Source organism: Mobula birostris, chromosome 23 (assembly GCF_030028105.1).
Source record: "Mobula birostris isolate sMobBir1 chromosome 23, sMobBir1.hap1, whole genome shotgun sequence".
Lineage (NCBI taxonomy): Eukaryota > Metazoa > Chordata > Chondrichthyes > Myliobatiformes > Myliobatidae > Mobula > Mobula birostris.
In genome coordinates, this window is record NC_092392.1 from 41,441,596 (window position 1) to 41,459,823 (window position 18,228).

The 18,228-nt window shown below is 39.6% G+C and overlaps 1 protein-coding gene across 13 annotated transcripts in view; it reads left to right on the forward strand.

The window, feature by feature from the left end:
- anks1b (ankyrin repeat and sterile alpha motif domain containing 1B) overlaps nt 1-18,228 on the forward strand; it is an 860,133-nt gene that overhangs the window by 610,626 nt on the left and 231,279 nt on the right. For all 13 annotated transcript variants that reach the window (XM_072241217.1, XM_072241218.1, XM_072241222.1 and 10 more), the window contains one exon: nt 12,176-12,341. In XM_072241217.1, the coding sequence (XP_072097318.1) occupies nt 12,176-12,341 (166 nt within the window). The remainder of the gene's footprint in view (nt 1-12,175; nt 12,342-18,228) is intronic.

The window sequence follows — 18,228 nt, forward strand, 5'->3', positions numbered from 1 at the left end:
ATAAATTTGCTTTGAACTTTCTGAGTCCTGATAAGAGCTACAGATGAATTACTGCTGACATTAATGATCTTATACAGATAAAATTCTAATTTTTTATAACAATGAAAATTATTACTGATTTTCCTTTCCTTTGGCTTTTTAACTGATTACTATCTATTGTTACATTTAAATGAGAAAGGATGTGTGATGACCAGGTCTCTCAATCTGATAATTCATAATGAATTCATAAATGCAGCAGAACAGGGTTGACTGATATGAATAGGCTTTAGATACTATTTGTACTTTCTTGTCTCCACGAGTCTTCTTTCATTATGCTGTGCAAAGATTGTTGACCTTTATTACAGGCCATACTTGAAGTAATCATAAGGTTGTTCAACCTCAGATTTTGCTTTTAATAAAGCAAATGAGTTGATCAGTGAATCACAAGCAAGAAGCCTTGGAGGTTGATAACCTCAATGCCTGTTAATAACTTGAAGCTAACTGAAGTTCCTCCTTGTACATCCTTTTTATAGAAGAATCATTAACAATGGCAATGTTCTAGCTTCAGAATATTTTAACCCAATCATATTTATGTAATGTGGTAAGTGTCAGGCTAGCTTTCCGCTTTAACCATGTTGCATTCTTTCATGATCTTTAATCCTTTTTGTCCACTGTACACAGTGGCCACTTTGTTAGGTACACCTGTACACCTTCTTGTTAGTGTAAATATCGAACCAGCCAATCATGTGGCAGCAACTCAATGCATTCAAGCATGCTGGCATGGTCAAGAGGTTCAGTTGCTGTTCAGATCAGCTGTCAGAGTGGGGAAGAAATGTGATCTAACTGACTTTGACTGTGGAATGATTGTTAGTGTCAGACAGGGTGATCTGAATATCTCAGAGACTGCTGATCTCCTGGGATTTCATGCACAACAGTCTGTAGAGTTTACAGAGAAATGTGCAAAAAAACAAAAAAAAAAGAACATTAAATGAGTGGCAGTTATGTGGACAAAAATGCCATGTTAGTGAGAGAAGTCAGAGGAGAATGACCAAACTGGGATCAAGCTGACAGGAAGGTGAGAGTAACTCAGTAACCATGCATTACAACAGCGGTGTGCAGAAAAGCATCTCTGAATGTACAACACGTCAAACCTTGAAGTGGATGAGCTACACCAGCAGAAGACCACACCAGGTTCCACGCTTGTGGCCACTTTATTCACTGTGAATTTAGAGGCATGTTAAAATTATGATAGGTAATTCTGTGTAAAATATAAAATGTCAATAATTTACCGTATCACTAAATGTCATTTTTTTAGGAGGTGACCTTTGGGCATTAAAAGCCTCAGCTGCTTAGAAGACGATCATTTTACAGGTGAAATGACTGAAACCCTTGTGATAGGTCATGAAGGATTTTACACTAATAAAATCACTGAATTGTTTTAGGGAGGCCTATTTGGAGATAGGTCCGTGTAAAATCTGTAGAATAAGATGGATAAAGCAGTACTAAGCTGTGGAAGAGTAGAAGGTTACCATAATAAAACAACAGAACAGAAACAAAGTATTGATTGAAGCTCAATGCTGATCTTGTCTGGGTGATTGCTGTGGACTGCTCCTTTTGCAATGAATCTGACCTCAATTTTTGAATTGAAATCTTTTATATTCTTGGAGTTACCATCCCAATCACCACTGACTGATTCACAAATTTACTTTGCTGAGCTACACAAGGAACTTTATAATTATCAATTTTTATCAATTTCTGTTTTTTAATGAAGTGAATATGTGAAATTTATGTTGGAATAATTTCCCTTGTTAACTGATAAAATACATAAATTTGATCTTCACTTGTACTTCTAAGGACATGTATGTACTCTGATAATAACTTTACTTTAAATTTTGAACTTTGTGTCTACTCAACAATAGCTTCTTTAATAAAGGAAAAAAACATTCTTCCTTGTGCTGTTGTTGCCAGTTGAAATGTCTCAGCATGACTTAAAGGATAATCATAAATGGATATCTCATAGAAAGCATTGTTAAACAAAATTGTTAATATTTTATATATCACAAACAATGTTCATTTAGAACACCAGCCAGTTCAGAGATGTAGAATGATCTGTAAAGCTGTACATTGATTTGGACGGTCATACCAAGAAAGTTTTCAATCAGTTTCAGAAACTAAGGCCAAGTTTCATATTAAAAGGAATAGATCCATTACAATTCAGTCAAACTAAAACAACTTTGATCTCTAATCAATTTTCCTGCATCGTTCAACTAGGAATTTGTTTTTGCTCTAATTTGATGTAAGTGCTGAAAGCAGCATGGGATAGTAACAGGATACCTGGGCCACAGGTGTTCCATTGGATCAATAATGTGTATGCTTAATAATTGAAGTAAGGAACTGCAAAGGAGAGAGTGGGTGCACAAGAGTCATAACAAGGAATGCATGTTTGTAAATTGGACTTTTGAATCTAATCATATGAGAGCTTGTTCATATATACTGGTAAGTTGGGCATTTGTAACCCAGAAAAGTCTGCATTACCGTTTTGTTCATTATCCAAAGGGAGAGGATTTTATGTTTGTTAGAAATGATCATAGAAATTTTTGAAGGTTTTTTGTAAGCTTCCTTCAGTATCAATCCATCAACATAGTGTAGTCTCAGAATGACGAAAAGGACAGTGCGGTAGATTTATAATGAAAGTAATACTCATTCTCCCGGCATATGCTGTATTGATTATGAGAAGGTTTCCCTTATGATTGACTATGACCTGACTGTGGAGTAAGTCAGTTCATAAAGTTCATCAAGAGCTTTGAGTTCTAAGAGGAGCCTGAAACACCTAAAGGAAAGTGATCTGTGAGGGGCTGAATCTTGGGCGAAACTTGTACTTGCTGCAGATCCACACTCACTCTTAATGCAGTGTTGAGCAAGAATCTATAAAAAATGACAGCTATCTAGAATGGGAGTGCAGGTTGAGTGCAACAGTGACCTTGACCTCAAATGGTAGGGAACCGCAATGCCAGTTGCAAAGTCTTAAATTGACACCTTAGAAGGTGGCAGACGTACGTGACAACCTTAAAACTTACTGAGGAGATTAAGAGATAGGAGCAAAGGTTTCTTTGTTGCTGGGGGTAAAGGACCTTTCTATACCTTCTCATTTGGGGTCCCCATCCGTTCCTGCAACCTCCCCAGTGCTGCTCGTCCCGTTGTAGCATTGTTTATTCTTGCACAATAATTCATGGCAAAATTGTAAAAACCACCTTTATTTTTAAATTCAAAGTTAGCGCAACTGTTACCTTTTTAGTATTCTCAGCACTCACCTGAATTAGCTTCTACTGCAAAGAATGATTGCCTTCTCACTCTTTTGAATTCAGTCAGCCTTATGCCTTTGATATCTTACAAATGACTGTATGTTTCAGTCTGCTATAACAGAGGTGACATGGATCTCCTCCAGCATTCAAGGGCTACTTTGATGTAGGAAATTCAATTGTATTGTGTAAAGAGGTGAAATTAATGTATTTAGAACATGTTAAACATGAATTCAACTTTCTTCGATTTGTTTTAGTGCATGTTGTTTATAAAGTTTTCTTTCTTCAAAATCAAATCCAATAAGGCTAAAACATTAAGGAATTATCAATCAAAAAGAAACTCCAATAAGGAGCAACACACATCAAAGTTGCTGGTGAACGCAGCAGGCCAAGCAGCATCTGTAGGAATAGGTGCAGTCGACGTTTCAGGCCAAGACCCTTCGTCAGGACTAACTGAAGGAAGAGTGAGTAAGGGATTTGAAAGTTGGAGGGGGAGGGGGAGATCCAAAATGATAGGAGAAGACAGGAGGAAGAGGGATAGAGCCAAGAGCTGGACAAGTGATAGGCAAAAGGGGATACGAGAGGTTCATGGGACAGGAGGTCCGGGAAGAAAGACGGGGGGGGGGGGGACCCAGAGGATGGGCAAGGGGTATATTCAGAGGGACAGAGGGAGAAAAAGGAGAGTGAGAGAAAGAATGTGTGCATAAAAATGAGTAACAGATGGGGTACGAGGGGGAGGTGGGGCCTTAGCGGAAGTTAGAGAAAAACCCAACAAAAAGGCAGGCATAGCTAGGACCCATACGGGTGCCCATAACTACACCTTTAGTTTGGAGGAAGTGGGAGGAGCCAAAGGAGAAGTTATTAAGAGTAAGGACTAATTCCGCTAGACGGAGCAGAGTGGTGGTAGAGGGGAACTGATTAGGTCTGGAATCCAAAAAGGAGCGTAGAGCTTTGAGACCTTCCTGATGGGGGATGGAAGTATATAAGGACTGGACGTCCATGGTGAAAATAAAGTGGTGGGGGCCAGGGAACTTAAAATCATCGAAAAGTTTAAGAGCGTGAGAAATGTCACGAACATAGGTCGGAAGGGATTGAACAAGGGGTGATAAAACAGTGTTGAGGTATGCAGAAATGAGTTCGGTGGAGCAGGAGCAAGCTGAGACAATGGGTCGGCCAGGACAGGCAGGTTTGTGGATCTTGGGTAGGAGGTAGAAACGGGAAGTGCGGGGTGTGGGAACTATAAGGTTGGTAGCAGTGGATGGGAGATCCCCTGAGCGGATAAAGTCGGTGATGGTGTGGGAGACAATGGCCTGGTGCTCCTTAGTGGGGTCACAATCGAGGGGTAAATAAGAGGAGGTATCCGCGAGTTGTCGCTGTGCCTCGGCAAGGTAGAGGTCAGTACGCCAGACTACAACAGCACCCCGCTTATCGGCGGGTTTAATAATAAGGTTAGGATTAGTGCGGAGGGAGTGGAGAGCAGAGCGTTCCGAAGGAGTGAGGTTGGAATGGGGACAAGGTGTGGTGAAGTCGAGACGGTTGATGTCCCGTCGGCAGTTAGCAATAAAGAGATCCAGAGCAGGCAGAAGACCAGAGCGGGGTGTCCATGAAGAAGAGGAGGGTTGAAGACGGGAGAAGGGGTCATCGGTGGGGGTGGAAGAGTCCAATAAGGAGCAGAATTCTTTAGAAATAAAAATGACCTGTTTACCATTATGAAAAGGACAAAGTGGAGTGTTTCAGATATTGATCATACTGAGAGATCAGGGACTTAGAAGCAGAATTGTTCAAAACCCTGCACAAATGAATGTTAGGATGAATAAAGTTCATCACAGATGCCAGGCAAGTTTATTCAACCAATGCAACACTCACAAAATGCTGGAGGAATTCAGTAGGCCAGGCAGCATCAATGGAAGTGAATAAACCAGTTTATACAACCAGCTGTGAAAATAGATATTTGACCTCTCTGATGTTGGGAAGTGCAGCTCAAAAAAAGCTAATGAAATTTGTTGGGAAGTTAAGGGGAAAAATGGTATAAATCAACTTCTAAAGTGCAAGTGAAAGAGAAAGATTGCCTCTATTTGCCACACGTTTATTTGAAACATACAGTGACATCATTGATTGTGTCAAATCAGAAAGGATGTGCTATGGGCAGCCCTCCAGTGTCATTACGTTTCCAATACCAACATAGCATGCCCACAATTCACTAACCCTAACCCGTACGTCTTTGGAATGTCAGGGGGAGGGTGGGCTGAAGTAGCCGTATGAAACCCGTGTGGTCACGGGGAGACCATACAAACTCCTTACAGACCCAGATCTTACAGCTGTCGTTCAGTTCCCGCCACTGTCTGTAAGGAGTTTGTATGTTCTCCCTGTGACCACACGGGTTTCATACAGCTACTCCAGCTGTGCTAAAACATTGTACTAGCTGCTACTCCACTGTGCAAGACATAGGTGGACAGCAGCAGTAAGAAAGGTGTCTTTGTGAATAGTCTGAGGAAGGGGATGCACAAAGTTCAAAGTAAACTTTATTATCAGACTACATACGCTCCATATCACTAATCACTACATACAACCCTGAGATTATTGTTACTGTGGGAATACTTTGCAAATCCATAGAACAGTAACTGTAAGCAGGATCAAAGGACAACAAATTTATAGAACAGTAACTGTAAACAGGATCAAAGGACAACAAATCTATAGAACAGTAACTGTAAACAGGATCAAAGGACAACAACTGAGCAGATGCAATTATATAAAAAGGCAATAAATAACGAGAGCATGAAATAACAAGATAAAGAGTCCTGAAACTGAGAAAGAGTCCTTAAAGTGAGACCCTCAGCTGTGGGAACACCAGAAATAGAATGCGTGTAGTTATCCCCTTTTTGTTCAAGAGGCTGATGGTTGAGGAGCGGTAACTGTTCTTGAACCTGGTAGTGTGAGTCCTGAAGCACCTGTACTTCCTACTTGATGGCAGCAGCGAGAAAAGAGCTTGGCCTGGGCAGTGAGGATCCTTGATAACTGATGCTACTTTCCTACGACACTGTTTCATGTAGATGTGCTCAATGGTTGGGAGGGCTTTACCCGTGATATACTGGGTGGAATCCACTACCTTTTGTAGGATGCTGTATAAGGGCTTGAATGCTGCTCATGCTAGAGCAAAAAAGACCATTGAGACATCTGCCAATTCAGTTTAATTTTAGCTGTCAGTATATGTGATGTGCCTATGCTGTGAATTGTTGCAGCATCATGTCTGACTGAACCTGAAAGCATCAGTCACCATTTAATTTATCATTGTCTCCATCTGTTAAGGAGCTGATGGAAATCACTCCTTGTTCAATACTGCAAACCCAATAACAAGCCAAGCACTGCTAATGTATATACGTACACCTGTCTGAATCTGAACCTGCATCTCGTGTGTGGAAGGGACAAGCTGGTTGCTATTGGATAGAAATATTCCTGACCAATCTTTCTCCCTGTCCTGCAGCAATGTTGTTTCATGATTCTGCTAACATGTTGTCATTCTTATAATAGAAGCTGTAAATGTTTCTCTTTATAAAAGAGGGAGGAAACAGGTGTGGTTACTGTCACACTGTTATGACCTAAGCTGTAAGATTCAAAAGCTATTGTCAATGTACAAGAGAGCAAACTCTGAACAACTATAACTTGCTGAATTATAATTTGTGGAGCATGAAATCTGTAGATATTCCATTGGTATTAAGATCTATTTCTAATCTATCATCAGTGACTCATTACTTTTGGATTTCCATGACCGTCTGTTGCTGTTATCATGGACTTCCACATAATGATCATTTGTTTGAATGTTTTTACACATTAATGACATCCTCCTGCATTTCTGCTAAATAAACTACTCTCTGTACATAAAGCAGCCCATCTGAAATGATATAATATAATTCACATGTCTTGCGGCTTAAAGCAATTTTGGAAAGGCATGGTGTGAACTCCTCACAACATGCCCCTGGATGTTGTCAGATTCTCACACTAAGACAGATCAGCTTGCATGTGGTGCTAGTCATTTTCTTAGGGAATGAGTCAGCATGGTCCTATGTGCTACACTAATTAACAGACCGGAAATATAATCAAACACAGTGCTGATAAAAGGAGGTGGCTTTTGCTCCCATTTAAGTACACAGGCCGGGCCAACCTATTGAACATGCGGTTTCCTTGTTTCCGACATATGATAGTCATTTACACATTGGTATTCAGAAATCACATTGTTGTGATTTCAAAGAGTTACTTAACCTTCTGTTCTTTAATATTGTAAGAAAAACTGGGATGTGGGAATGAATGGTGTTGAGCTGAATACAGAAAGAAGTTCAAGGATAATCTACTTTTGGGCTTCACAGTAGATTTAGGGCAAACAGATCACTAGATTTTGTTACTAAACTGCCTGAGCTGAATTTAGATAAATTCATGTTTTAAATTGGGCATCATTTTAATCTAGTTCAATTTTAGTTTCTGAAGCAGAATGAAAACTTCTGAACTCTAGAGGTTAGAGAGAGTAGGGCTAGGGGAGTCAACCATGGGACTGTGTAAGATAAAATGAATATACAGGGTTAATTCTGAACAGATCAACCAGAAATGCAGAGCAAGGGTCAAAGCAAGAAACTCATAAAAGCTAAGTCAAGATTTATATTCAGTTTTGATGCCAAATAATTTTTATTATTTTAAAAATCTAGGCAGTGGATGTTGTTGAAGTATACACTGGGTTCCCTCCTGGGTCTGCACTTCCCATTTTAGCAGTTACATGCACTAAACATTTTAAAACAGTGATACAGTGAACAGTGAAGAGTTGGAATTGAGAGGGTACAATCTTTGTCAAGAATAAACCCACAGAGTGATTGTGCTCTTGGTAAAGCATGATGTAACAGCTGCAGAAGAGACAGATTTCACAGCAGAAGGGAGAGATTAAAAATAGAACTGAATAAATTATTAATTGGAAACATATATAGTTTTCTAACTACCTGCGATTTTGCCAAATTCTTCAGTAGATTTCAGCAGGTGTGATAGCATTCCACTTAATTGGATCTGTCATTAATCTAGTCCAAGGGATAAGTAATGAGTGCACCTGAAAACAGATATCTGTGAAATTGTTAATACTGTTAGAAGCGATTAGGACCTGATTAGTTTGGTGATCTTTATAATTTTACTCACAATGCAATGGACCTGTGAATATGTTTACTTTGTAATTCGCCTGGTTTTTGGGCATTTCTTTACCTCAAGGTGTAATGGTGACCTGCCTTTTGTGCTTTGCTACATCCCTTGTACTGTTAAGTGTGAAATTCCAGGATTTTAATCCAAAGAGGGAAGATCAATTGGATGTTTTCAAACCACAATGGCTTTGTGATTTGAGGGGGCACTTGCAGATAGCAGTGTTCCTGTGCAAGCAATACAATCCAAGTGTTAAAGGTCCCAGGTGCTTGGTAGACAGCCTCAGCAAACTGTTCCTCTGCATCACCATATGGAAACAATATGGCTACAGAACGCAGGTGGTAAAGTGAGTGAAAGTTTAAACTGGTAGGAGGGCTGCGCTATTTAGGTGTTTTAAGGTTCTTTCAATGTTGCTGTTATGCTCATTTGTGACAAATTGAGGATATTCCTTCACACTTCTAATGTCTCTTAAAAGTTGGTGAAGTGATTGTGATATCAGGAGATGAACTGTCCATTTTAGAAAATGCTACCTCTTACCTGATTGTATCTGCAGTAACTTCACTGGTTCAGTTACGGTCAATAGTGATCCACAAGATGTAGACGATGAAGAATTCAGCAAATGGCATGCAATTTATCATCAAACGAAACTGCGGGAAATGTTCTTTATTGGACTTTGTGTTATGAATGGATGTTGCTTGTCAAAACAACCCAAGCCCACTGGGGCTTGCAGCCTCTGCTGTATTCAGCCTGATTTGCTATTTTTTCACAATCACATTGAGTTAATGGGTTGCCCTTATGTCTTGGTGAGAAAATTGAAAGGAAATTAGAATAGAACATTTACGCAGTAGTTGTGGATGAAAATATTCACCAACACTTCACTCTTTCTCACCCACATTCTGTCCTTCACCTTTATTGCAAGCAAGGATGTTCGTGGAGTTTTTCTTCCCAATAGTTGTTAGTTGTTGAATACCATGCATAACCGGATGTGGCCAAGTTGCAGAGATTTTATCGAATCTGCTGGCTATGGGATTATGTAGCTTTGGCTAATACAACCACTTGCACTGTTCAACACGAATGTAATCCTGTACTGTAAGCTTAATAGTTGCCACCTGTTTTGTAGGTAGTGGCTGGTGATGCCCCTGGAATGCCCCTTTTTGCACAATATTGAACCATTATTGCTTCACTAGATGTTAAAGTGGGTGATCAGTTTGCTTTGAATTTACACATTGTGGTGGAGTGCACTTTTGTTGCTGCTTATTGTCCAGTTTTGCACTTTTAAATACGTTCTCATTCCACCCCATTTAACATGGTGCTGGTGCCATACAAAACAATCTTATTGTGCAAAGATAGGACTCTGCTTTCACAAAATTGTTTGGTGGTCACACTTGTCTATACCATCACAAGCAAGTGGATGGTGAGGAAAATGTCAAGCAGTTTTTTTTTTGTATTTCCTTTGGATCTCTCTTCATCTATCTTAACCTTCAAATGTGACCATCTCTACCCTCAGCAGAGTTTGTGCACACTCCCTCTTTGACGGTACTCAAGGCTGAAACTGGTTTTGAACAGGGAGAATTAGAGGACACAGGCATCATATGACAAGGAAGATTTGAGGCATACCATCAGTAGGACAACTCATGGTTTTATGATTTCATTTTCCTCATGTAATTTACATTGACTTCCTACACTCTGAATTCATTCAATTCTATCAATTTTGGTAGAAAATTACTGATTTATAAGTTAAAGAAAGGTGGTAAATGCCATGAGATTTCATAAGTTTAGGAATCAAAGTGGAGGACTTCCAGTGTTATCCTTGCCTGACTGTTTACTGCTGTACCACCACAGAGGTAAATCTGTAGAATAGTAACTATAACAGGATCAATGAAAGATCAACCAGAGTGCAGAAGGCAACAAACTGTGAAAATGTAAATATAAATAAATAGCAATAAATAACTAGAGCATGAAATGAAGGGTCCTTGAAAGTGAGTCCATTAGCTGCGGGAATATTTCAATGGTGGGGCAAATGAAGTTGAGTGTAGTTATCCCCTTTTTCTCAAGAGCTTGATGGTAGAGGGGTAGTAGCTGTTATTGCACCTGATGGTGCGAGTCCTGGGGCCGCTGTACCTTCTACCTGATAGCAGCAGTGAGAGGAGAGCATGACCTGGGTGACGGGGATCTAAGATAACACAGTCCAGACTGGATAAGATGGCAGATTTCTTTTCCTAATAGATTTTTACAGTTTCATGGTAATTATTACTGATTTTAGATTTTTATTCAGAGTTCTATTAATAAATTGATTTTATAGTTCTTAGTACATGTGGCAGGTTTTGAGCTTCATTGCATATTTAGCTTGGGGCACTGGATGGAACTCAAAAATTTGCAGATGCTGGAAATATGACACAAAGAAAATATGTGTAGTCCAGGACTCTGGATTGCTACTCCAGTTATGAACATGCTGTGTTCAATTGTTGAATAGCTATTCCAAATAGTGTTGAATTATGCTTTATGATGGCATTGATTCACACAATGCTCAAACACAGGAATAATGCTCTGCAGAAAACCTTATAAGTAACACAGGCAAAATGCTGGAGGAACACAGCAGGTCAAGCAGCATCTATGAGTCAACAATTTGGGCTAAGATCCTTCTTCAGGACTGGAAAGGAAGTGGAGGGTTAGAAAGTAAGAAGCTGGGAGGCGATAATTGGAAAAGACAAAGGAAGAGAAGAAGGAATATGATAAGAGAGGAGATAAGGGAGAAAGGGAAGAAGGGGGGAAGTGGGGGTGGTGAGAGGTAGGTGAGGAGAAGAGGTAAGAGGCCAGAATGGGGAATAGAAGAAGAGGTAAGGGGAAGGGAAAAAATTACTAGAAGGAGAAATCGATATTCATGCCATCAGGTTGGAGGCTACCTAGACAGAATATGAGGTCTTGCTCCTCCAACCAGAGAGCGGCCTCGTTGTGGTAGAAGAGAAGGCCGTAAACTAACATGTCAGAACGACAGTGGGAAAAGGAATTAAAATAGTTGCCCATCAGAAAATTCCGTTTTTTGCGGATGTAGCAGAGGTGCTTGACAAAGCGGTCCCTCAACTTATGTCTGGTCTCACCACTGTAGTGGAGGCCACATCGGGAGAACCGGATGCAGGAGATGACCCCCAACGTATTCACCAGTGAAGTGTTGCCTCAACTGGAAGAATTGTTTGGGACCCTGAATGGAGGTGAAGGAGGAGTTAAATGGGCAGGTGTAGCATTTCTACTGCTTGCAGGGATGCATATCCAGAGGTAGGTTAGTGGGGAGGGACAAATGGGCAAGGGATTCATGGAGGGAGTGATGCTGTGGAAAGTGGAGAATGGGGGGGGGGGGGCGGTAATAAAAATATGTTCAGTGTTAGGGCCCCGTTGAAGATGGCAGAAGTTGCGGAGCATGAATTGTTGAATGTGGAGGTTCATGGGGTGGTAGGTGATGAAAAGAGGAACTCTATCCCTGTTAGGGTAGCAGGAGGATGGGGTGAGCACAGATATCCAGGAAATGGAGGAGTTGCTGATGAGGGCCACATCAATGTTACTTAACTAATAAATGAGACTTAAGAGTTTTCTAAAAAAAAACTGTACACATATACCACAGATTAACAAAACATTATTTTGACAGAGCAAACTAAACTGCTTTGAAAATGTATTTATAACCAAACAGTACAATCAGATTAAAGTCCTTAAATCACATTTTTAAAAATCTTTTGCAGGAATCAGAAACACAGAAAGATGACCAGACTCTGGACATGAGGCTATCTCCATCATTGGACAGTTTTCCTCCAGAGGAAGAGGACAATCCTTATGAATTCCTGACTACTGCAGTCACAAAGAAACCTCGTTCATTGGAAATATCCAGGGTATCTTCAGGAATAACAGGTAACTGGAGAAGGGGAGAGGTTTAACCTTGTCCTTTCATATCTGTAACTTTGTCTGAAATTTAGCTGTGATATACTGTGTGTGTGTATACAAAGTTACATATATATAGAAGCAAATGAGTGAAACTTTACTTTACTTTACCTTTATTGTCGCCAAACAATTGGTACTAGAACATACAATCATCACAGCGATATTTGGTTCTGCGCTTCACAGTCCCTGGATTACAAATATTAAATATTAAAGATATTAAAATAGTTAAAATTAGTAAATATTAAAAATTTAAAACTTGTATGCATCGGTGCCCCACTGGACACAGCCCACTTGCTGATGTAAAGTCAATTCATTTGTTGCAGAGATACATCCCAGGATGTGCTGGGACACGTCATCAGTGATGTAACCTGGGGTCATCAGGTGTTTCAGGTCCTTCAATATCAGACACCTTCGCCCAGGCAGCTCAGCCAGGATTGATCAGGCCCTGGCTTGTATCCTAGCAGCACTAGTCCACGGGTCACACCTCTTGATCCATAGCCATCTGGACACTCGCTCAGCGACCTCTGTGATGGTCCTGATGGTTCTTTTCTTTGCAGTCCCTGTAGTGCCAAGGAGAGAGTAGATTTTACACAGCTAGCAGCCAGCAAAACCTCTATACCCCACCTCTCTAGGCTTGCGTCGTGTCTCTGGCACTGCTCTGATAGCTCCTGATATTCGGCTTTGTTACACTCAAACACCTCCTCAATCCGGTCTTCCTAAGGAACTGTCAATTCTACCATGACCACCTGCTTCGAGGTTTCTGACAGAATGACCATGTTAGGCCTCGGGGATGATGATGTGATGAAGTTAGATACATCTCTGAGATTTCTTGCAATTAGGACTTGATGGGCTGAGGGCACTTCTGTGAACAAATATGAGGGGCAGCATTTATCAGAGGTCAACCTCAAAGATGACACTTCAAATCCTACTAAAGGTCCATGTAGAGCCCAACCCCATAGTACTTTGTCCTTTGGCAAGGACAAGGTCATGCAAGAGGGAAAAAACTGGTCCCTTAGCATGTACTTGTTAATGTTGATGATAAATTATTCCTTATGTTTCATTTATGGACATGTGTGAGAGAGAATGAGACTAGTGGGATTGCCTCCCTGGGAGCCAGTAAGGCCACAATGTCTTGGAATAGAATCCTTCTGGGTCATTATAAGATAAAATATAAGATTTAAATATCTTGAGTGTGTTAAATGCATGACATTAGAAGGATCTAGAAGGCTTTAAGTGAAATGAGATGCTCAATATCAATAAAATTAAATTATATGCATGCTTGATATAAAGATATACAAGTGCTTCACATCATCCTTCGTTCTGTCCCTTCATATGCATTTTCTCCCTCTAATTTCCTCCTTAATCCATATTGAACATCATCTGCATTTCCTTCTGCTTGTTTCTCTTTATGCTACGCTCTTATCTTTCCTATCTCTCTCCTTTGTTACTGTCTATCTTACCTCCAATGGTAAGGCAAAAGGACATACAATAGTCTTCATTTAGGAATCAGAAGTAAAGTGAGCAATTTCAAGTTCCTGGGTGTCAACATCTCTGAGGATCTATCTTGAGTCCAACATGTGGTTACAAAGGAGGCATGACAGCGGCGATATTTCATTGGAAGTTTGAGGAGCTTTGGTATGTCACCAAAGGTACTCACGGATTTCTACTGATGTACTGTGGAGAGCATTCTAATTGGCTGCATTACTATCTACTATGCTGGGGGCGGTGGGAGGCTACTGCACAGGATCAAAATAAGCTGTAGAAAGTTGTAAACTCAATCATTCCCATCATGAGCACTAGCCTCCCCAGCATTCAGGACATCTGCAAGGAGAGATGCTTCAAAAAGGCGGCATCCATCATTAAGGACCCCCCATCACCCAGGACATCCCTCTTCTCATTGCTACCATCAGGGAGAAGGTACAGTAGCCTGAAGGTACACACTCAGTGATTCAGGAACAGCTTCTTCCCCTCTGCCATCTGATTTCTGAATGGACATTGAACATATGAACGCTGCCTCAATGCTTTTTTTTCTGTTTTTGCACTACTTATTTAACATAGCTTTTTGATATATACTTACTGTAATTTACAGTTTTTGTTATGTATTGCAATGAACTGCTGCTATGTTGCAAGCAAATTTCATGACACATGCCAGTGATATTAAACCTGATTCTGATTCTGTCATCTAGCTCTCCTTTCTCTTTTATGAACTCTCCTTTCCTTTTATGTCCCTTTGTCTTCAGATCTCTATTACTGTCCTTGCAAATTCAACTATTATTAAAACAAAGTCATATGTCTTGGCTTTTGCTCTGTCTTTCAATTTGATGTCATTTCTGAAACTTGCATGACATATACAGTTATCGTCATCATGTCAAATTGGATCTTTTCCTTTTTATCACATTCCCAGGCACCCTGTTCATAATCATAGCCTGCTTATTTAAAAATATATTAACTCTGCTGTTTCATTTTTTAATTATTTGTTTTCTAGAAACATGTTCTTTCTGGAATCATAGAGTTATACACCATAGAAACACACCCTTTGGTCATACTTACCCATGCTGACTAAGACACCTATCTGAGCTAATCCCATTTGTCTGGGTTTGGCCCATGTCCCCCTAAACCAGGGGTTCACAACCTTTTCTGTGCCTTGGAGCCTTATCATTAACCAAGTAGTCTGTTGTCCCCAGGTTGGGTAGGTGAGTCCAAAACTAGAGGACACAGATTTAAGGCGAGAAGGTTTGGAAACCTGAGGGGTAACCTTTTCCAGACAGATGGTGCAGGATTTTGGACTCACCTAGTTAGAAAAAGACTGTGACCACTTATCTATGCCCCTCATGGTTTTATTTACCTCCTATAAGGTCACCCCTCAGCCTTCTACGCTCCAGGTAAAAGAAGTCCCAGCCTATCCAGCCTCCAGTTATAACACAAGTCCTCCAGTCCTAGTAACTTCTTTGTGAATCTTTTCTTCTACCTTTCTAGCTAAATTACATGCTATAGCATGGAGACCAGAACTGTGCAGAATTTTATTTAAAATCTAGAGGACCTTTGGTGATAATTGGCTTATCATCTCCTTAAGAATGTCAAATGGTGCAGCACAACTTCCTGCTGTATTCTGCAAGCATCCACTTTACCAATGAGATCTACTGTGTATCAGTCTTTAGGCTGCTCACCTATATACATATAAAAGACAAAATTGTGTATCTTTCTAGTGTTCTTTGGGCATGGAATGTTGATCCCTAAAATTTGAAATGCCATTTTCTCTGTGTTTAAAAAAAAAAGTGCTCAATATCTGCAGCATAGCGGTAAGCGTCACATTTTACAGCATCGGTAACCCAAGTTCAATTCTTGCTTTTGTCTGTAAAGAGTTTGTTGGTCCTCCCTGTGACGGCATGAGTTTCTTCCAGGTGCTCTAGCTATCTCCCACATTCCAAACATGTACAGTTAGTAAGCTGTAGGCATGCCACGTTGGCACCAGCATCATAACAACACTTGCGGGTTGCCACCAGCACAGCCTTGGACTGTGTTGCGTGTTGATGCAAATGACACATTTCACTATATGTTATGATGCGCATGTAATAAATAAAGCTGATCTTTTTTCTTTATAAAATTTTCAGTTCCTCTTTTTGTAAAGTTTAATCTACTCTTCACAAATTTCCAAAAGAAAATATTTGTTTAGTTACGTTACCTTTTATGTTAATATGTTCTTTATTTTTAATTAGACTGGCATCTTAATAAGGATAATCCATTTATATTGAGCTAGGTGATGTATTTAAGTAAAAAAAGATGAAGTAAATTTAAATTGTTTCACATTCTTTCAGTTTAACGTAAACTAATTATATCTTAGATCAACTCACGGCTAATTGACTCCGATTATCTTTCAATTCAATGTAGCTAGTATCTCTTTTATACTCTTTACTTATTTGTTCAATTTTGAAGATGCAGGCAATGCTGAGAAGACCAGCATTTATTGTCCATCTTTAATTGCCCTTGGACAGTTGCTGGTGAGATTTGTACTTCATTTGCTGCAATCCTTCTGGAGAAAGTACACTCTATTGGGAACTGCTGTTTGGGGAAGAGTTCCAGCGATTATACTCAACAATAACCTTGGATGTAGTTGTGGTTCTCAGCTGTAGCAGACAGAAGCAGGAATATTTGATGGTTTCCATCGGAGCTGCTTGTACTGGTCGCCTTCTTGACGGCACCTAGGAGGTTAAAAAAACTCAAAGATTCAGGACAACTTCTTGCTCTCTGCCATCCAATTTCTGAATGGACATTGATCCCTTGAACACTACCTCACTACTTTTCTATTTCTATTTTTTGCACTACTTATTGTATTTATCTACATGTATATATATATATATACTTACTGTAATTCACAGGTTGTTTTCTATTATTATGTATTGCATTGTACTGCTTACACAACAAATTTCATGACATATGCCGATGATATTAAACCTGATTCTGATGATGAAGGAATAGTTGCCTTTGTCCTTCTTGGTGTTAGAGGTCACAGGTTTGAGAGGCGCTCTGGAGGAGTAACCTCAGTATTTTGTGGATGGTATGTCATTCCATCCATCGTATGACCATGATGGACGGAATAATATTGAAAGAGGTTGATGGCTTGCCAATAAATTGAGTTTCGACGGTTTTGGGCTTCTTGGGTGAAACTCATCCAATCAAGTAGAGAGTATTCCACCACATGTTGCAGTGCCTTCTGGATGGTGGAAAGACTTTGGGATGTTGTGAGGTTAGTCACTCATCGTAGAATATTCAGTCTCTAACCTGTGCCTGTGTCTTTAGCTGTGGTGTTCAAGTACAGATCCACATTAGTTTCTGGTCACTGATTAGACCCTGCATGTTGATAGTCCAAGTAATTCTATTGAAAGTCAAGGGCACATGGATAGGCTCTTTTTGGAGAGGATGATTGCCGTTTCTCAGTTTATGTCTGAATATCTTCTAGGTCATGGTAAATGCATGGACTGCTTCAGTTTCTGAGGAGTTGCAGTTAAAATGGAACATTGTACAATCACAAATTAGTTTCCTCACTTTTGATCTTTTGGTGGAAATAAGATCAGTGATGACACAGTTGAAGATACTTCAACTGTGGTCAGTAGTCCAAAGGATCCTTGCAGTATCCATTTTTCATGAATTAGTGCCGTATTGTGTTTCTGCACTTTTATAGTATATACTGTAGGTGTATCCAGGATATGGTGTTAGTTCTAAATAAATAGTGGAGAAGACATAATGTCTGACTTGTTGCAGAATGAATTGAACAGTCAGTCTGATGTTACAAATAATTTTTCCTTTACCATTAATTAATCAGTTTATCATTGTTATGTAATTCCTCTTCATGTTTGTATTCTACTGGATCAATAAAACAAATCAATAAGTAATAGATAAGTAATAAATTCATTCATAATCACACAATCTTGCAAAATGACTATAATCATAATGTTTGAAATATGATCTAGCAAAGAATCTGGGCATTTTGAAAAAAAATCATACTTTGAGTACGTCCAGCTCTGTGTTCCCTGACTAAACAAATCTCTCTTTTTATTGGTTTGAAGAAACTTGTAGTATATTTGCTAAGAAAAGATTGTGTGCTTTGTGCCTTTACTACAAGCTGTTTTGATGTTAACCAGTATTGAAGTTTGCATTCTGATTCATTCTTTTAATGATCAAAGGATTAAAAGTATGGCTTTGTTACAAATATACTTTTAACTGATTTTCATAAGCTTTTTTAACAAGTTAGCTCTCATCCAATTCACAACTTCACCAAATTTCGATAAGTGCACAAGCTTTCAGTACACCAAAAAAGAGTAAATAGTGGTTTACAAGTATATTTACTATCTAAAGATCA